This window comes from Mesoplodon densirostris, chromosome 4 (assembly GCF_025265405.1).
Source record: "Mesoplodon densirostris isolate mMesDen1 chromosome 4, mMesDen1 primary haplotype, whole genome shotgun sequence".
NCBI lineage: Eukaryota > Metazoa > Chordata > Mammalia > Artiodactyla > Ziphiidae > Mesoplodon > Mesoplodon densirostris.
The window spans coordinates 77,421,631-77,442,344 of NC_082664.1; the positions used below are offsets into that span (position 1 = coordinate 77,421,631).

General features: G+C 40.7%; 1 protein-coding gene and 1 non-coding gene across 9 annotated transcripts in view; both read left to right on the forward strand.

The window, feature by feature from the left end:
• Nucleotides 1-20,714, forward strand: part of CHD8 (chromodomain helicase DNA binding protein 8) — a 56,455-nt gene that overhangs the window by 29,820 nt on the left and 5,921 nt on the right. For 7 of the 8 annotated variants that reach the window (XM_060096493.1, XM_060096497.1, XM_060096500.1 and 4 more), the window contains exons 10-32: nt 3,490-3,573; nt 6,140-6,277; nt 7,558-7,679; nt 7,819-8,062; nt 9,041-9,217; nt 10,220-10,363; nt 10,626-10,881; nt 11,462-11,672; nt 11,925-12,120; nt 12,843-13,010; nt 13,204-13,383; nt 13,540-13,650; nt 13,996-14,192; nt 14,444-14,643; nt 14,724-14,904; nt 14,993-15,082; nt 15,543-15,646; nt 17,048-17,177; nt 18,114-18,189; nt 18,652-18,706; nt 18,881-19,088; nt 19,507-19,715; nt 19,809-20,528. In XM_060096493.1, coding sequence (XP_059952476.1) covers nt 3,490-3,573; nt 6,140-6,277; nt 7,558-7,679; nt 7,819-8,062; nt 9,041-9,217; nt 10,220-10,363; nt 10,626-10,881; nt 11,462-11,672; nt 11,925-12,120; nt 12,843-13,010; nt 13,204-13,383; nt 13,540-13,650; nt 13,996-14,192; nt 14,444-14,643; nt 14,724-14,904; nt 14,993-15,082; nt 15,543-15,646; nt 17,048-17,177; nt 18,114-18,189; nt 18,652-18,706; nt 18,881-19,088; nt 19,507-19,715; nt 19,809-20,528 — 4,201 coding nt within the window. The remainder of the gene's footprint in view (nt 1-3,489; nt 3,574-6,139; nt 6,278-7,557; nt 7,680-7,818; nt 8,063-9,040; nt 9,218-10,219; nt 10,364-10,625; nt 10,882-11,461; nt 11,673-11,924; nt 12,121-12,842; nt 13,011-13,203; nt 13,384-13,539; nt 13,651-13,995; nt 14,193-14,443; nt 14,644-14,723; nt 14,905-14,992; nt 15,083-15,542; nt 15,647-17,047; nt 17,178-18,113; nt 18,190-18,651; nt 18,707-18,880; nt 19,089-19,506; nt 19,716-19,808; nt 20,529-20,714) is intronic. The other variant, XM_060096496.1, reaches the window with a different exon arrangement.
• Nucleotides 17,624-17,733, forward strand: LOC132489663 (small nucleolar RNA U6-53/MBII-28). Its single transcript, XR_009532056.1, has one exon. It is a non-coding gene; the product is annotated as a small nucleolar RNA U6-53/MBII-28 (small nucleolar RNA).

Consider the following 20,714-nt stretch of genomic DNA (forward strand, 5'->3'; position numbering starts at 1 on the left):
AGCTTCTTAAGACCTAAAAAGGACGACTTCCCTGGTGGCACAGTGGTTAAGAATCCACCTGCCAGTGCAGGGGACATGGGTTTGAACCCTGGTCCGGGAAGATCCCACATGCTGTGGAGCGACTAAGCCCGTGTGCCACAACTACTGAACCTGCGCTCTAGAGCCCACGTGCCACAACTGCTGAGCCCGCGTGCCACAACTACTGAAGCCCGCGCCCCTAGAGCCCCTGCTCTGCAACAAGAGAAGCCACTGTAGTGAGAAGCCCACGCGCCGCAACGAAGAGTAGCCCCTGCTCGCCACAGCTAGAGAAAGCCCGCATGCAGCAACAAAGACCCAATGCAGCCAAAATAAATAAATAAATAAATAAATTTATTTTAAAAAATAAACCTAAAGAGGAGCTAGTAAGAAAGAGTGAAAGAAGGAATAATGTACAGCTTCAGCAAAAAAACCCAGCTGTGGCCAAATACATCTGAAAAAACTATATCACCAGGTTTGCCAATAAATGAGTTATTTTCCACATCACTTGGAGAGGGCAAGTAGGGCTATGTAGGTTTTATAATTTCTTTTTATATGAAAATAATAATTGCATCGTGGGGTTTGTTTTTTGGTCTGTGTTCTTTTAAAACCTAATTTGTGAAATGTATGATGAAACTAATCCCATTCCCGTTGGTATTAGATATATAATTTGTGACCCTTGAGCCAAGCTCTGCTAACTGACTTGTATGCCAGTCAGTTTTGCCTTTATAGGTAGGCCATTTAACCAAATCAATTATTCATTTATTCATTGTGTATTATGTGCTAGTCACTATGGTAAACAAATCACACATGGTCTGTGTTCTCATGTAGCTCACTGTCTAATGGGGAGAGAGAGAGATTTAAAAATAATTCAAATTGTGGTAAATGCCAGGAAAGAAAGGGCACAGGAAGACCTAAGAAAAAAACGCCTACTTTGGATAATCAGTGAAGACTTCGCTGAGAATTGAGTTATGAATGAGTTAGCAAGACCATGAACACATGTAAATAGTATCCCTGGCATGGGAAATAGCAATATATGAAAGCCCTGAGACAGGATGAGGAACTGAAAGGACAGTGGGATTGATGTACGATAGAGAGTGAGTGGCCCGAAATGAGATCAGAAATTTAGGCAAGCAGGTGCTTATAGACCTTTTAGTTTTGTTTTTATTCTAAGTGCAAAGGGGGAAACCACTGGACTATTTAAAACAGGTCAAAGCACATCCAATTTTCATTTTTAAAAGATCATCTAGGGGGCTTCCCTGGTGGTGCAGTGGTTGAGAGTCTGCCTGCCGATGCAGGGGACACGGGTTCGTGCCCCGGTCCGGGAAGATCCCACATGCCGCGGAGCGGCTGGGCCCGTGAGCCATGGCCACTGAGCCTGCGCGTCCGGAGCCTATGCTCCGCAACGGGAGAGGCCACAACAGTGAGAGGCCCGCGTACCACAAAAAAAAAAAAAAAAAAAAGATCATCTAGGGTTTCCCTGGTGGCGCAGTGGTTAAGAATCCCCCCGCCAACACAGGGGACACGGGTTCAAGTCCTGGTCTGGGAAGATCCCACATGCTGCAGAGCAACAAAGCCCATGCACTACAACTACTGAGCCTGCGCTCTAGAGCCCGCGCTCTGCAGCAAGAGAAGCCACCGCAATGAGAAAGAAGCCTGTGCACCACAACAAAGAGTAGCCCTTGCTTGCCACAACTAGAGAAAGACTGTGCACAGCAACGAAGACCCAACACAGCCATAAATAAATAAATAAAATTTATTAAAAAAAAATAAAAGATCATCTAGACTTTGGAGAATGGATCGGAGAAGAGTAAGCATGAAAGTAGGATGAGCAGTAAGGAGGCTGTTGAAGTTTTCTAGATGAGAAATTAAGGCTTATAGCAGAGTGCTTTCAGTGGTTAGAGAGAATGGATAGATTTGAGTTTACTTTAAAGTAGAATTGACAGGATTTGGTGCTATGGCTTATATAGATAGGTTTCTGGTCTGAGCAAATGGCTTGAGGTAGAGTCATTTATTAAAGAATGGAAGATTTTAGAAGCAACTGATTTGGGGAAAATCAAGATTTTAGTTTAGACCATGTTAAGCTTAAAATTCTGTAACATTTCTATCAAAGAGATAGGTATACAAATCAGGATTTTTTAGGCTGCAATTTAACTTCGGAATGTATCAGCGTATACATAATTATTAAAGCCTTAATAATGAATAGAGTCACCCTGGGGAAAGTTCTGTACTTTCTAATAGTTCTGTGCTTTTTAAAATTTCTTTCTATAAGACAATGGATGTAAGCCCAGGGCCAATCCTTAAGCAATTCTCACAAATTTAGAGGACCAGGTGAAGAAGGTAACTGTTTGCCAGAGTGGTAGGAGAAAGATTAGGAAAAAGATATGTCACAAAAATCAGGGGGAAAGTGTCTTAAGAAAGAAAGAGTTTTTTCCTTAAGGTTTCTTTGAGATCTTTCTTTGGAGCCTTGGGTTATTTATCTTGGGATACCACCCAAAGTTGGATACCAGTGACTTAGGAACAAAAGAGCTAGTGAAGGTGACTGAGAATTGGCCAAAACAAAAAGTGAAACCAAAATAAAGGCTACAGAAGAGAATATCGTGTCTCAGGAAAGCCTAGGGAAGAGAGTGCTTTGGGGAGAGAATAATGAATTGTTGAATACTTTGTATAGGTAAATGAAGGTGAGTACAGAAATATTTCCATTATATTTGACAATTTGGAGATCATTAATAACCTCGACAAGAGTAGTTTCATTGTGCGATGGAAGTAGAAAGAAGAGTGGAATGGGTGGACAAGTAAGTGAAGGAAGTGATGAAATGGAGGTACTGTGTGTTTAAAACTCTTGGAAAAGTTTGGGTATGAAGCAGAACAGAAGAATAGTTGGAGCGGGGTGTAGAGTCAGGGAGGTCTTTAAGACGTGAAGTTCCCTGGTTGAGGAACTAAGATCCCACATACCGCAACTAAGCCCGCACACCGCAACTACTGAGTCCATGCTCTCTAGAGCCCACGCACCGCAACTAGAGAGCCTGCGTGCCTCAACTAGAGAGCCCGTGCGCCACAACTAGAGAAGACTGTGCCACAGTGAAGAGCCCATGCACTGCAACAAAGACCCAGCACAGCCAAAATAAACTAATTAATTAATTAAAAGATGAGAAATAGTCGAGCACGGTTGTATGTTATGGAAATGCTCCAGTAGAGAGAGATTCCTAAGAAGGCAAGAAGGAATGGAATCTAAAGCATATATGGAGAGAATGGCCTCTGTTAGGGAGTAGTGACACTTTATCTGGTAACAGGCAAGAGGATAGATGCAAATACAGGTAAGTGTGTAGGATGTGACATTATGAAAATGGGGAACTCCCTTCTTTTCTCTTAATAAATTTTGAAGTAGGGTTATCAGCTAAAGGTTGCATGGAGGAGTGGGTTTCCTGGACAGTGATCTTTTGGTCTTATTGTTTGGTTTCATAATTCCTCTAGGACGAAGAGCCCTTCAACCCAGACTATGTAGAGGTGGATAGGATATTGGATGAGTCTCACAGCATTGACAAGGACAATGGGGAGGTGAGTTGGGGCGTGGAGGAACATGAAAGGCCTCTTAAAGATTTCTGCCTGTCTGCTTGCCCATCCGTTATTTTTCAGATATGGCTGAAAAATTCCTTGTAATGAAAAGGTACTTTTGAATTTTTCTGAGAGATACTTAGAATGCTACTGGGAAGGTAAAGGAGTACAGAGAGAGGCTAAAAGGAAAGATTTTCAAATATCTGGGAGCTGTTTTACAAGGACTCATTAACCTTGGCCTCATTTTCTCGCAGATTTTATATGGGAGACCCTTGACCTTCAGTTGGGGGTGAGAGGTGGGGATGGAGAAAGGGATACTTTACGAATCTCCTAATTTGTGAATATAAAAATACTTGCATAGACTCATAGCTTTCTTCATGTTGTTGAGAATTATTTATTTCCTGTACTTAGCATCAGTTAAATGCATTTTCATTTGTCACTAAAACAGATACACTGCATCTGAATCAGTACCTTTAAACAGATGTGAGGTTCTATTCCCACAGGTTCAGATTCAGTACATCTAGGGTGGGATCCAGAGATCTGTATTTTTAAGTTGGTTTTCCAAGGGTTTCTCGTGCATAGTTTGATTTGGGAACCACAGCACTAAAGCTTTCTTAGACTGGGTAGCTGATTTTAGATATGCCAAAACACTAGGTGATATGTTTTCATTAATCACTTTTTTTCATTTTCCAAATAAGAGTTATATAGATCTAAGCCACCAGTGAATTCAGCATTGCTCTCTTATTTAAATTTACTTAGGCCATGAACCACCTTTTTGTTAGAACTCTTCTCACTTCAAGTCGTAGTTGTTGGTTTAACTTTGCAGGGCCACATTTCATCAAGTTGTTATCACTTCAGACAGTCACTGCTTACAGAGTGGGTAGTAGGGCCTTAACAGCAGAGCCTTGTTAAGACATCAGTGCTGGATGGTGGGCTGGGCTCACTCACAAGCTAAATGACTTGCTCCCATATATCATCCGTACAGGACCTAAGAGTCAAAGTCTTCCCTCTGTAAAATTCCCAGTTTATTTTATAACCCTTCAGCATTTCTCAGATAGAACCTTAGATGTCCAAGCCCCGTTACAATTCAGTGTCTTTAAATCCTAACAAGAATGCCTCAGAAAACATATCTTCTGCTTTTGGGGTTAAGGGTGGGAATTACTGCTTATCGTTCGTTTGTGGGAGGTGAGAGTGGAATGGACCAGTTACTAGTCAGGACAGGTTAGCTACTGTTAAATTATTCTCATCGCTTTCAGGATCTCAGCCTTCCCAGCCTTGAAAATCTTATGCTCTCTATCACTTCATCTTCCAAAAGTAATTGGACTTTGATTAGGCTCCTCTGGAATGTATTGGGACCAGTATGACAGATGAAAGTGTTTTAGTACCCTGGTAGTGTAATTTATGTTCCCAGTATTGGATAAAAACGTTCTGTTTGCCCATTTCCCCCTCCTCTCCAAAATGAGTTTGTCATCCTTATTACATTACCCAATAGTGGAAATAAATATTATAATAAATATTAAAGTCCTTGGAAGAGTAAGGGAGCTGGAAATATGTGACGTGGACAAATGTCTTTGTGTAGAAAGTGACCTGAGTCACTACAGTAAAGAAAAAGGTCGAAGAGAAATTACATTAATTCTAGGTATTCCTTGATCTATATCTCTGTTGAGACACATATCTTCATACTTCTTGCTGGCTGTCTTAAGGGGTATTCTATGAGTTGATAATTAGACATTTCCTGGTGATTACACTAGGCCCAGTCTAATTCTTCTCGATTCATATAAGCCAAATATGGAAATGCAGTCCAGTCAGTGATCAGTCATCTTGAGTAGTGAGAATAGGAGCCATATTACCACTGGTCACTGCCCCATCCCTTGCACTAGAATGCCTACATAGAGCATAGCACCATAGTTGGAGCTTCAGCATTTCCCCTTCCTCTTCACTCTTACCTCTCTTCAGGGATACCTCTTGCAGTTATCTCCTAGCTTCCTGGGGCTCGCAAGAAGGTCTCTTTACCACCATATGGCCGCTCTTTGAAACAGCATCTGCGCTGAGAGCTCCAGGAGCTCAGAAGCCCAGTGATTTCAGTCCTGCTCTGCTCCTATGGATTTAACCTGTTCTTCGCTTCTACAGTAGCCTGGCTTCTATTGTATCAAATTTGGTGCCAGGAGGATAGTATGAAACAGGGCTACCATATCTTTTAATTCAATAATTAACAATAATTAATTCAGTTCAACAATTCAATTTCAGTCTAATCCAACACTATAGGATTTTTGTTTGTTTGTTTAATCTGCTTGATGAGCCTAATGTTCCAGTGCTTAGTGTTCTAGATAGTACTGGGTAGAAATTTCACTTTCAGATTCTGATAAATTGTCTGGAAACAGGATCAGAGCCATAAATAGTACAGTGCATCAGCAGGTGAGCCTCTGGCTGGTGTTTTCAGCCTGACTTTTCTGGCACCTTTTTAGATATTGACACTTTGTGATCTGATTCTTTAGTCAAATTCTTATCTTTTAATCACAGCAAAGAACACAGAATTGTTTCATTAAGGCTTTGGCTTTTTCTCTCTTAGCCTGTAATTTACTACTTGGTAAAATGGTGCTCTCTGCCCTATGAGGATAGTACATGGGAGCTAAAAGAGGATGTTGATGAGGGCAAGATTCGAGAATTTAAACGGATCCAGTCGAGGCACCCAGAACTCAAAAGGGTGGTAAGTACATCTGCATTTAGAGTGTAAAGTCCATATAGTCAGTGATTTAATTTTCTTCATATGGAGTTTATGTTGTTGTTTTAGCTTTTTATTATGGAAATTTTCAAACATATATAAAAGTTGAAGAAGTAGTATAATGTACCCGTCACCCAACTTTAACAGTGAACACATAGCCAATCTTATTTCACATATTTCTCTACCTACTCATTTCCCCTTTTCCCAGATTATTTTAAAATAAATCTCAGATTCCTTCATTTTATGTGTAACATTTCAGTGTTTATGTCTAAAAGATAAATAGACCATTGTTACACTTGAAAAAATTTAACCATCCCTAAATATCATCAAGTAAGCAATCACTATATTTTCCTGATTGTCTTCTAACTTTTGTTAAATTCTTTGAATTAAATTCTAAGTAAGGTCTATATATTGCTATTAGTTAATATATATCTCATATATATCTTTCTTAATTATAGTTTCCCCTTGATCTCCTCTCCCTCCTTTGCAATGTTCTCTTGAAGAAACCAGGTGATTGTTCTCTAGGGTTTTCCATAGTCAGTTTGCCAGTTACATTCCCCTTGGTACCTTTTCTGTCCCTTATATTTCACATAAATAGTTAGATGTAGAGCAGTAATGTCTATTAGAACTTTTTATAGCTGTTCTGTCCAATACAGTAGCCACTAGCCACATTTCAGATGCTCAGTAGTCACATGTGGCTAAAGGCAGATATAAAACATTTTCTATCATTGTAGACAGTTCCATTAGATATCACTGTTCTAGAGGCTGCATCAGGTTGGGGAGGGAGACCACTAAATCCACTTTATAGATGGTTCTGATAGGTTGTCTTTTGTGATATTATCAGCCATTTTTGTTCATTGTTGAGATCCATTCTTTAAGGAGTTTTAAATGGTGATTCTATCATTTCTTCATTTATTAGACAGAATCTTCTTTAAAAAGAAATACATTTCACCTACTATTTGGTTACCCTAAGGTACAGGTGGTATAGGAATGGAGGATAAATGCTTTATTTATTTACCTTATCTTTTATTTCCCAGTTTCAAAATAATGAGGTACTTCCTTAGCACACTCCAAAAGTGATCAGTGGGTTTTTTCTCTTTCCTTCTTCCTCTTTTTTTTAAAAAGTGTCATTATGGACTCATGAGTTTGAATATATTTAACATGTTAATGTTTTTGAATTGACTTCAACTATTAGAACTACCTAGTAAGTTTACCTTATTTCGTTAGTGTCTCCACGCCATTTATTCATATTTCCTATTTTTTAGAATCGTCCACAAGCAAGTGCCTGGAAGAAGTTGGAGTTGTCACATGAGTATAAAAACAGAAACCAATTAAGGGAATATCAGTTGGAAGGGGTCAATTGGCTGCTCTTTAATTGGTATAACAGGTAAAGAAAAGAGTAGGACCATAACATAGAAGCTTAGTCTGAGATTATTTATTTTCTGTTGAAACAGTTTCTTTTTAAGTACTTTTTAAAAAGATGGTCTCTTTTGACTTGCTTTTCTTTTTCCGTGATGAATCTGCAGGCAGAATTGCATCCTGGCTGATGAGATGGGATTGGGCAAAACCATTCAGTCCATTGCCTTCTTACAAGAGGTATATAATGTGGGCATCCATGGCCCCTTCCTGGTCATTGCCCCACTGTCCACAATTACTAACTGGGAGAGAGAATTCAACACGTGGACAGAGATGAACACTATTGTGTACCATGGCAGTCTGGCCAGCCGACAGATGATTCAGCAGTATGAAATGTACTGCAAAGATTCACGGGTGAGTTGTATGTAATACAAATATTATGGTTTAGAGAGTAGGCCAAGGTACCTGGTATTTTAGAGGCTTTTATATGAATCAAAGACTTTTACTGAGACTCTCTGTGATTTAAGGCAAAATTTTTGTTTAGATTGTGCAGGGCATTTTTTTGACTTTGCTCTTTTTATCCAATGGACATTTTAATCCAGTGGAAATTCTGACTTTATGAATACATATATTTAAAATAGAGTTTTATCAGCATTGATGTTTTCATCAAGAAAGAATTTTCCAGAATGAAATTCATTTAGCTACTTTATTAATTCCTTGATCCATATGGTGGTGAACGTAAGCCATGTCCTTTCTTTTTTTTTAAAAGTTTACTGAAATTTTCATCAAGATCAGTGCTTTTTGCTATGTAAGTTTGCAAGTAAAAATTTGAACCATTCATCTTTTCTTAACATTGAATTTTATGAGACTTTTTTTCCTACCATTAGTTTCCTGTGGTTTTTATTTCTACCAAACCAAATTTATTCAAGTCGTATTTTGTTGCTCTTAATTTTGCTAAGATAATTGGATTCTTCTGTCCATTTTTAGGTAGTAATCAATATTATCACATACTACATTAGCTATTTCACTTTTAGCTTTATCTTGTATGTTTCAGCAGCACTCAACATTTGTGGATTTTAGTGTTTACCAACAGAAGATGTAGGGCTGAAATACATGAGGTAGGCATGCAGCAGAGTCAAAAATGTCCAGCTTCATTCAGTGAGGTCTGTCATTTTCCCAAGAAGCTGAGTGTGCTGAGGAGGCAGCATATCTTAGATTCAGTGATTTGGCAACTGTTTATCAGGAAGATGAACAGTGGCAGAGGTGGGTGGTGGTGCAGTTGGTATTTCCTATTAAGTCTGCCTGAATATAAAAAACGGATGTGTGATTTGGAAGAGCATCTCCTTTAGGTACATTTTAGGCCTTTTCTGACTTTATTACCTTCATGCTTAGGGGCGCCTCATCCCGGGTGCATACAAGTTTGATGCCCTGATCACCACTTTTGAGATGATTTTGTCAGACTGTCCCGAGCTTCGTGAGATTGAATGGCGTTGTGTCATCATTGATGAAGCCCATCGACTAAAGAACCGTAATTGCAAGCTGCTTGATAGTCTCAAGCACATGGACCTGGTGAGTTCTTCTCACTGACTTGTGGGCAGAAACACCTAGAATTAAAGAAATCCTAATTCCCTGTGGAATTAATATAACCTTAATTTAGCAGAGAAGAAAAGAATCAGAGTCTTGGTATTGGGTGGTGGGTATGGCCTGTGGGAATGGTAATCTGAAAGTCATAAAATTCATATAAATTTTAGAGTTGGTAGGTGATTGTAGGTTAATGGTTCTCAACTGGGTGGAGAGGTTGGGTATTACATTAGTTAACTATTGCTGCATAACAAAATATCCAAAAGCTTAGTGGCTTAAAACAACCTATGTTTTTCATGATTCTGTAGCTCAGCAACTTAGGCTGGGCTTGGTGAGCCCATTCTTTTGGTGGTCTTGCCTGGAGTCAGTAGTGCAGCTGTAGCTGACAATTGGTGCTGGTTGTTGGCTGGGTCATCTACCACAAGGCCCATCACCCGCTGTGGGCCAGACTTTGCTTCTGTACATGATAGAGTCAGGGCAGTGTTCCAAGAGGGTAAAGGTGGAAGCTACAAGGCCTTTGAGGCATAGGCTCTGAAACTCACATGATATCACTTCTGCTACATTCTCTTTGTCAGAGCAAGTTACAAGGCAAGCCCATGTTCAAGGGGTGAACCTTGATAGGAGGAACTACCGAAAATTATTGGCCATATTTAATCCAGCACAGGTACATTCTTCAGAGGGGGACATGTTAGAATGTCTGTGGGGAGTTGAGTGTGGAGAGGCATATTTAATTGGAAAAAAATGTATTCTGAATATTTCTTTATTGGTTTATAATATTTAAGATAAATTAATATGTTAAATAACATCAAGAGTTTTCTTGAATATTTTGTTTATCAAAAGAGGGAGCAAGTAAAAGAAAAGTTAAGAGAGTAGTCTGGTCCATTCCCATAATTTTACAGTTAAAGAAATGAAAGCTAAAGTTATATACTTGGTAGGAAACCCCAGAAGTCCTTCTGAGTTTTATCATTCTTCTGTGTTCTCCATTTCTAGGAGCACAAAGTGCTACTCACAGGAACACCATTGCAAAATACTGTGGAGGAACTGTTTAGCCTGCTTCATTTCTTGGAACCTTCACAGTTTCCGTCAGAATCAGAGTTCCTCAAGGACTTTGGGGATCTCAAGACAGAGGAACAGGTAGGAAGTCTGTCTAATGCGGTACTAACCCAGGACAAAAAAAGGTAAAGTTTGTACTAGGCAGATATTTACTGTCTTAGATATCACGGGCTGTTCTGAACTCCTTGTATGTAACCTTGTGCCTACATCATTTGTGGCATTGTCCAACGTCTACTTTTCTCAGATACTGGAAGACTCTCATTGTATTTCTCCATGTTTCCACCTAATGTGAGAATGTTTGTCCTCATGTTAGTGATTTCTTTTTTCTCTGTATTGGGCACAGGTTCAAAAGCTACAGGCCATTCTCAAGCCAATGATGCTGAGAAGACTCAAAGAGGATGTTGAAAAAAACCTGGCACCTAAGCAGGAAACCATTATTGAAGTAGAGCTGACCAACATTCAGAAGAAATACTATCGGGCTATTTTGGAGAAGAATTTTTCCTTTCTTTCCAAAGGGGCAGGTCATACTAACATGCCTAATCTACTCAATACAATGATGGAGTTGCGCAAATGCTGCAACCACCCATATCTCATCAATGGTGAGGGAATTCCTGGAAAATACCTACATTTCTGTGTACCTTGTTTACTTTGTAAGTGATATTCCTCAGGAACAATGTATGCATTGACTGATCCATCCTAATTTGGGAATAGAGGAGATTTCTCCTTTTAAAACAATTCTCATGTGGAACGTCTTCCTGTAGTTCTTTCTACCCCTTTGATCCTGCATAATCTCCAAAGTTAAAAAGGATTTGCTGTTTAGAATTTCATGAATAAGAACTCAAGTCATTCTGTTCTGTCTTCACTGGTACTCCCTTTTGCTGTTTGTGTTTTGGATGCCAGTAGGGTGGTAATAGTGGTTTGCATGTACTATTCTGGTCCTTGTCCACATACTTACATATATTTTACCCAGTTCTTAAGCCTGACTTACGTGGAATATTTTGTATGAATAAAATTGAGGATGACTTAGGATTTTGGGGGTGCTGAAATTCTGTGTGTGAGAAACATTGATATCAAGTCAGATTACTCTTTTTCCTTTGCTTCCTTGTCTCAGTTAAATAAACTGCAGCCTTAGTATGTTTTTCTGGATCTCACCATCAGGTTTGATTTTTCTTTTGGCAGGTGCAGAAGAAAAAATCCTAACAGAATTTCGAGAAGCTTGCCATATCATACCTCATGACTTCCACTTGCAGGCAATGGTTCGTTCAGCTGGCAAATTGGTTCTTATTGACAAGTTACTTCCGAAACTTAAAGCTGGTGGCCATAAGGTTCTGATCTTCTCCCAGATGGTACGCTGCCTAGATATCCTAGAGGATTATCTAATCCAGAGGAGGTAAGAAAAGAGTCATTCTTCACATTTTGTTTACTATATACTCATAAAGCTGCAAAGAGTAGGAGGGCCTGGGTTAATTAAAGTTGACCAGGACTGGGATAAGAGAAGTGTTTAAGACTCTCACTCTCCACTTTCTGATAAAGTTTTTGGTGAACTAGAGATATAGAGGTACTGATATTAATCCCAGTCTGCTTTTTTGTTCTCTTTTTCTGCTTAGCTGATTAAACTTTCTTTCCTGTGATTCCCATACAGGTACTTGTACGAGCGTATCGATGGGCGAGTTAGAGGCAACCTTCGGCAGGCTGCTATTGACCGCTTCAGCAAGCCTGACTCAGACCGATTTGTCTTTTTGCTATGCACCCGGGCTGGTGGACTTGGAATTAATCTCACAGCTGCTGATACTTGCATCATCTTTGATTCAGATTGGAATCCGCAAAATGACCTGCAGGTAAAGGAAATCATTGTCTTAGGGACTAATCACCTAACCTGGGAGGTTTTGCAGCAGGATCAGGACCTCTTAGAAAGTCTTGTCTTTTAGAGAGTACAGAAGTGTTAGTTAGGTTACCAAACTTGTTCTGTAAAGGGCCAGATAGTAAATATTTTAGGCTTTGTAAATCAGACAGCCTCTGTTGTAACTACTCACCTCTGCTCTTGTACCACAAAAGCAGCTATAGACAACATGTAAATAAGTGGGTAGAGCTGTGTTTCAACAAAAACTTTATTTACAGAAACAGGTGACTAGGATTTGCTGACCCCTGGTCTAGATGATGGGGCAGTAATTTCATCTTGTAGTTGATTTTTGATTTTGAGTTGATTTCATGGCTGCTTTATAGATGGAAATTGGTATTTTGAATCCTTCTCCCCCCACCCCCTCTAATGTTATGTTTTTTGTTTTTTAAAATTAATTAATTTATTTTATTTATTTGGCTGCATCAGGTCTTAGTTGTGGCACGCGGGATCTTAGTTGCAGCACGCGGGATCTTTGTAGAGGTGTGTGGGCTTCTCTCTAGTTGTGGCGCACGGGCTTAGTTGCCCTGTGGCATGTGGGATCTTAGTTCCCCAACCAGGGATCGGACCCGCGTCCCCTGCATTGGAAGGGGGATTCTTAACCACTGGACCACCAGGGAAGTCCCTCTAATGTTATGTTATCTTTGCCCTTCCTTCCACCAGGCCCAAGCACGGTGTCATCGAATTGGGCAGAGTAAAGCTGTGAAGGTGTACCGTCTCATCACTCGTAATTCTTACGAGAGAGAGATGTTTGATAAGGCTAGCCTCAAGTTGGGATTGGATAAAGCTGTGCTTCAGTCCATGAGTGGTCGGGATGGCAACATTACTGGAGTGAGTCTTCTTAATCTCTAGCTATACTTGTAACAGGTCATAGTGATGGAGGGACACAAAAGCTATTTTTGCATAGGAACCTGACCTCTCATTTGGGTTCTCAATTATTGTTTCTTAAAATATAATAAAATGTCATGATATGGTTAGATAATATTCTCTTGTAGTTTTTTCACCTTTCTATTGGATTTTGTAGATCCAGCAGTTCTCCAAGAAGGAGATTGAAGATCTCTTACGGAAAGGAGCATATGCAGCCATAATGGAGGAAGATGATGAGGGCTCCAAGTTTTGTGAAGAGGACATTGACCAGATCTTGTTAAGACGAACCACTACCATCACCATTGAATCTGAAGGAAAGGGTTCTACGTTTGCCAAGGTATGTTCTGTCGGTGCCAGCGGCTGAAGAAGCAGAGAGAGAGAGACAGGGCTCTCTAGAATTGAATGTATTTTTTAAATATTTTTAAATATACTGGTTTCCCATTGTTCAAAAAAGTGGTATAGTCAACTTTACTGTTTCTTTGTTCCTCACTAGGCAAGCTTTGTGGCTTCTGAAAATAGGACTGATATTTCTCTGGATGACCCCAACTTTTGGCAAAAGTGGGCCAAAAAGGCTGACCTGGACATGGATCTACTCAATAGCAAGGTGAGCTTCCTTCTCCTTTAGGGAGGAAGTATTGCAGAAAACACATTACTTTCTGGAGTCTTTATAGCTGCTCTGATTCTTCAGTGCTGACCTTGGCTTATAATAGTATATACAAGGGCCATTATAAAAACTTTCTACACAGGAGGCCCCAGAAAACTACTTAGATAACTACCACTTAATTTCACTTCCTGAGTACCAGTAGATTATTTTGCATGTCCAATAAAGAATCTCTCTTTGAGTATCTACAAATGTTACATCCAAGGCTATTTCAATCTGATTGTCTTTAATTCCTTTCCCGTGATCATATCGTGAAGAGAGTTACTTCTCCTTTTGTTCTCTGCATAGAATAACTTGGTGATTGACACACCTAGAGTACGAAAACAGACCCGCCACTTCAGCACTCTGAAAGATGATGACCTAGTGGAATTCTCTGATTTGGAAAGTGAAGATGATGAGCGGCCACGCTCTCGCCGACATGACCGTCATCATACCTATGGGCGCACTGACTGCTTTCGGGTGGAAAAGCACCTCCTGGTATATGGGTAAGAACCCACCTTGCCATCAGAGGTACTTCCTCTCCATCCTGATAGACACCTAGTTTGCTTTTCAGATTGGAAGCTATGGTCAAAGTGGGGATAATGGGAAAAACTTTATTCTGTTACCATGTTTTTCCAAGATCTTTTTGTCTCCCACCTTTTGGGAAATGCGATTCTGAGGGACTGGGGAATATCATTGAATTAGAGTCCCCAGGAAAATATCAATATGATTTCTTTTTTTTGGTTTTTTTTTTTAGCTGGGGACGGTGGCGAGATATTCTGTCTCATGGACGCTTCAAACGACGGATGACTGAAAGAGATGTGGAAACAATTTGCCGGGCCATCCTTGTGTACTGTCTTTTACACTATCGTGGGGATGAAAATATCAAAGGCTTCATCTGGGACTTGATTAGCCCTGCTGAAAATGGCAAGACAAAAGAATTGCAGAATCATTCAGGTGATTATCAAGTTTTTGCTTTTCATCTTTTTATAGGTTACCTAATCCTCTTCAGGTCCAAGGGTTTTTCTCAATCCAAGTCTTCGATGTATCTCCTTTCCCAGGTCTGTCTATCCCTGTGCCCCGTGGACGCAAGGGGAAAAAAGTAAAGTCACAAAGCACTTTTGATATCCATAAGGCAGATTGGATCCGGAAATATAACCCTGATACTCTGTTCCAAGATGAGAGTTACAAGAAGCACCTGAAACATCAGTGTAACAAGTAAGGATGGAATTAAACATACTAAAGCATTTTCCACCTCAAGCTTTCTACACTATTATTGAGCCAGTTCTTTCTCTATCCCTTCTAGGGTCCTGTTGCGGGTACGAATGCTATACTATCTGAGACAGGAAGTTATTGGAGACCAGGCAGAGAAGGTGTTAGGGGGTGCTATTGCCAGGTAAAGTTATGCTGTATTTTTCTTTATGCCATGGCTTATTCCAGAAAAGATTGGTGTACTTATTTCATTCTAAACTATTTTTGGGATACCTGATAATTAAGATCTGTATATCAGGTCTTCAGCACTGTACAGTCGGCCTTTTGTATCCATGGGTTTTGCATCCTTTTGATCCATGGTTAGTTGGATCAATGGATATGAAGGGCCAACTGTATTCATTGGACCACACCATTTTATATAAGGAGCTTGAACATCCATGGATTTTGGTATTTGGGGGGACTCCTGGAACCAATCCCCTGTGGATACTGAGGGACAGCTGTTCTTGATACCAGTGGAAGGAAATAGGCAGATGTATGACCATTTAAATTAATAGATAAAAGAAGATACCTGTAATAATCTTCCCAAGGATTGTCTACTTTAATTTCCTGCATTGCTATGCTGACTCTGCCTCTTATACCTTTAGTGAGATTGACATATGGTTCCCAGTAGTGGATCAGCTGGAGGTTCCAACAACATGGTGGGACAGTGAGGCTGATAAGTCCCTGCTCATTGGAGTCTTTAAGCATGGTAGGTATCTGCTTTTAGTCTGTTCTTTTCCCATTGTAGATTTATGTCCACAGATGGGATATTTAGCAGAATGCTCATGACCAATAATTATGTTTGAATGGGAAACTAGTCCTGAAATACCCTCATGAATACCCTCCTTCATTAGTTCCTATGAATAAATGTTTAAGAAAGACCAGATGGGGCCTCCCTGGTGGCGCAGTGGTTAAGAGTCCGCCTGCCGATGCAGGGGATACGGGTTCGTGCCCCGGTCTGGGAGGATCCCATATGCCGCGGAGCGGCTGGGCCCGTGAGCCATGGCCGCTGGGCCTGCGCTTCCGGAGCCTGTGCTCCGCAACGGGAGAGGCCACAACAGTGAGAGGCCCACATACCGCAAAAAGGAAAAAAAAAAAAAAAAAAAAAAAAAGAAAGAAAGACCAGATGGATAGTTAAATCCCAAGGTAGGGAGTCTCCCATTTGTTCTCTAATCACTGTTACCAATCTGTATGTAGTGGTATCTAAGTTAAGCTTCCACAATCTGGGGAAATAATGCATGTCCACTCTTGTTAATAATAACCATGTTTAATTTGTATCACTTTCCTGTGGCTTGCTGAAAGTGTTCTTCTTGTATAACATCTTATTTGTCTAAATATTCAGCAGTTATTCTCATGTAGATGTGAACAACCATGCTTGAGTAAAACAAAAATAGAATATAAAAAGGGAGAAAACTCCCTTTTTAGTGTTGCCTAATAACAAATTCCAGGCATTAAAAGCAGTAAGTGCTAACTTCCAGCCTAGTGACTTAGTGAATTGGAATATCATTTCTTTTTTAACATACTTTCACGTTTACTTCTATAAAATAAAAGTAGTGGCACTTAATTAATGTTTTTGACATGTTTAATTGGATAGGAAAAACTGTGAGCATTTGTAGTCTTAGATTTACTTGTAAGACACAGAGGCTTTAGAAGAGTCCAAACATCCTGAAGTGTGTTCATCATTCATCAAACATTCAGAGTGCCTGTTTGTTTGCAGGTGCAGATCTCTTATCCTTTATTTGAAAATGTGTGACCTAGTTCTAAATCATTTAAACTTTTAAAATTTCCTCACTTATGTATTGATAGTAAGAATGATGATAAAATATTACCTGTTAAATGGCTAAGTAAATCTATCACCATTCTCTATAAACACCGATTAAATTCCTGTTTTCAGGAACTAGTGATAAAACTCTTTGTGACTCGAAATAGCTGTAGAAATGTTAAATATCGTACTATAACACAAGAGCTATCCAAGTTAAAATTTTCACTATATTTTGCATTATGATACCAAAGTAGCCCACATTGTTATTCCAGCATCATACGAAGCTTACTTACACAAAGGCAAAATGAATCTCTGATTTTCTTCAAATTATGGCTCTTTTTCTTCTAGGCTATGAAAAATATAATACTATGAGGGCAGACCCAGCCTTGTGCTTCCTGGAAAAGGCTGGCCGACCAGATGACAAAGCCATTGCAGCAGAACATCGAGTGTTGGATAATTTTTCTGACATAGTGGAAGGGTAAGCATTAGTGTTTAGTTCTCTTAAAGCTCTATGTCCACCCTATGAAGGGTATTTGTTGCTTGTACTAAGAGATAACATAACTCTAGCCTTGACTGAACCCATTCGGATTCTTAGTGGTGGTTATACTCATGAATGATAAACTCTTAACAAATAGTGAGAAAGGTCTCCATAAACTGGCCTAAGACCATACATTGCAGTATGATGCAACTAAGGGTGAAAATTAATGTTATTCCCAAATGGCTTATTTGACGTTCTATTCAGTTTTCTTTGCAACGCTTTTCTGTACAGCTGTAGTAGCTGAGAGGATAACTGGTTCTCTTGAAAGGTAGTAGTCATGCAGCAATCCCATGCCACTTATATGATAGAGCCTCAGGAAATTTTAGCCCTGGTTTATCTCCCAGTGGCGGCTGACACATAAAGGTGTTACTCTGCCTGGATACATGCCTCGATGATGAGTTGCCATGCTAATACTGAGCCACCAGGTAGGGCATTGTTGCCCTGGTTTGGGTGCCAGTGAGTTTAACAAAACTTCTCACGTGGAGACCTGAGGGGCATGTGAAATAGTTGGCTTCGTTCATGAATACCCTCCCAGTCCTTTGTGATTGAGAGATTTCTCTTTGATGATCACAACCTCAGTTTGCCTAGTATAGGACCCTCAAAGGGAATTGGATTGTTTATTTATTGCAAATCATTTATTATATCATCCTTCTGCTCAATAGAGCACAGTGTCAATAGTAAAAATAAACAAGCAAGCATAGACCATTCAAATGAAGTAATAAAAATAAATACTAGTTGGGAAGGAGGGGGAAAATGGGTTAAACAATAAAAAGAGCTAGTAAGAGAAAGGAATTGTGCTGGTCAAAGTGTTTCTTTTAAAGTCAAACAATTTAGAACTGAACTTTGTCATTTTCTCATGCCTCTGGATGATTTTAGGGTTGACTTTGATAAAGATTGTGAAGATCCTGAATATAAACCACTCCAGGGTCCCCCAAAGGATCAAGATGATGAGGTGAGGAATTCTCATTTGAGTCCAGCTTTTCTCTATTACTAAATAGTATTCTCCTATTCCCTGAATCATGTAGTATATTGATTAATTTATAATACAAAGTGGAAAGTACCATTTGAGAATATAAAGTATTAATGGAAAGGATTTTAACACCAGCTGGGGGAGATCAGGTATGGCTTTGTGGAGGAGGTGGGACCCAAGCTGGACAATGAAGTATATTATTTGACTACTTAATTCCTGAGTCCCACTGTCTTCAAGCCTTTGATAAGAACTGACTTTTCAGGTTTTATTTTCATATTCTTTTAGTTGGTTGGTTCCAATTTTCTGTGAGGGTTCCTTTCATTAGAAAATTTTCTGGATACCTTGGTGCCATAGAAGGACACACACGAGAAAGTGATTTCAGAGTGCCAATTTTACCCCCTTTTCCTCCCCTCTCCATCCTGTGGGGTGGATCTCCTTCTCTAGGGTGATCCCTTGATGATGATGGATGAGGAGATCTCAGTTATAGATGGAGATGAAGGTAAACTTCTAAGTCAACTAGTACAATTTTGTGTGGGGTGGTGGGGTTGGGGGACTGACTGAATTCTGTCCTTTCCTGGGATACCAGAGAGCTTTGCCTTTGGGTGGGTTGAAATACCAGTTATCTCTACTACCTTTCCTGTACTTCCTGTTTATTCTACTTTGCTGCCCACAGCCCAGGTGACCCAACAGCCAGGCCATCTATTCTGGCCTCCAGGCTCTGCTTTGACAGCTAGGCTTCGGCGCCTAGTAACAGCCTATCAGCGCAGCTACAAGAGAGAACAGATGAAGATAGAGGCTGCAGAACGTGGGGATCGGAGAAGGCGGCGTTGTGAGGCCGCCTTCAAGCTAAAAGAAATTGCACGGCGGGAGAAACAGCAACGGTAAAATATGGCTGGGAATTTGAACTGAGCTGTAAGCTTGTCTTCAGCTATGGGCCCTATATTGAAAAGCATCTTAGAAAGGATTATTTGGAATTCCCTAAGAGGGACCATCTTTTTTGTCTCTGTTACACCTCTGTGACGTAAAACCACACTTAATCATAACTCCCAGGAAGATCTCATATGTAGGCATCCTCATTGAGCTGTTTGTTTGCATCATTTTCCCCCTTAGCTTGCTAATTCTTAAATTCTTACATGTTACAGAGTACCTCTTCCTACCTCTTCTGCTGTCTTCTGGGGCTTTTTTTTTTTTTGTGCCCCAACTTTCATTTTTTGTGCATTCAGATATTCTAAGCCATACTAAGAAGTAACCACTCCCTGTGTTCTGATCACTGTTGCCTGGTTCCTCTTCCCTTTGTAGATGGACGAGGCGTGAACAAACTGATTTCTATCGAGTAGTTTCTACCTTCGGGGTGGAGTATGACCCCGATACCATGCAGTTCCATTGGGATCGATTCCGCACTTTTGCCCGACTGGACAAAAAAACAGATGAAAGCCTTACCAAGTATTTCCATGGCGTTGTGGCCATGTGCCGCCAAGTGTGCCGCCTTCCCCCAGCAGCTGGAGATGGTAAGCAAGACTGAAGCGTCTTGGGCGAGTGGGGGTGGATTGTGACAGAACCAACTCTTGGTTCATTTCTTCTTCCACCCTTATCTCTTGCAGAACCCCCAGACCCTAATCTGTTCATTGAGCCCATCACTGAGGAAAGGGCCTCACGGACTCTCTACCGTATTGAATTGCTTCGGCGCTTACGGGAACAAGTTTTATGCCACCCTCTTTTGGAAGATCGGCTGGCATTATGTCAGCCTCCAGGTCCTGAATTGCCCAAATGGTGGGAGCCCGTTCGGCATGATGGGGAGCTTCTACGAGGGGCAGCCCGCCATGGGGTGAGCCAAACAGACTGCAACATCATGCAGGACCCAGACTTCTCTTTTCTGGCTGCCCGTATGAATTACATGCAGAACCATCAGGCAGGAGCACCAGCTCCACCCCTATCACGCTGCTCTACTCCACTGCTACACCAGCAGTACACCTCGCGCACTGCCTCCCCACTGCCCCTGCGCCCAGATGCTCCTGTTGAAAAGCCACCTGAGGAGACAGCTGCCCAGGTCCCCAGTCTGGAGAGTCTGACTTTAAAGCTAGAGCATGAGGTGGTGGCCAGGAGCCGACCAACCCCACAAGACTATGAGATGCGAGTAGCCCCCTCTGATACTACCCCTCTGGTTTCCCGGAGTGTTCCACCAGTCAAACTGGAGGATGAGGATGATTCAGACTCTGAGCTGGACTTGAGCAAGCTGTCACCATCATCCTCTTCTTCCTCATCCTCATCCAGCTCCAGCTCCAGCACTGATGAGAGTGAGGACGAGAAGGAAGAGAAGCTAAGTGAGTGCATGTGACAGGCTGTTGGCCCTCTTCCCCATTCCCCCCGCCCCGCTCTTTCCCTTCTTTTCTAAATGCATCCTCTGAGATTCAGATTTTGATTTGATAGAATATCAAAGGAGATCTGTTATTCTTAGGGCCTTTATTTAAAGCCCATGTAATACCATTCCTGTATAACTTTATTCTTCC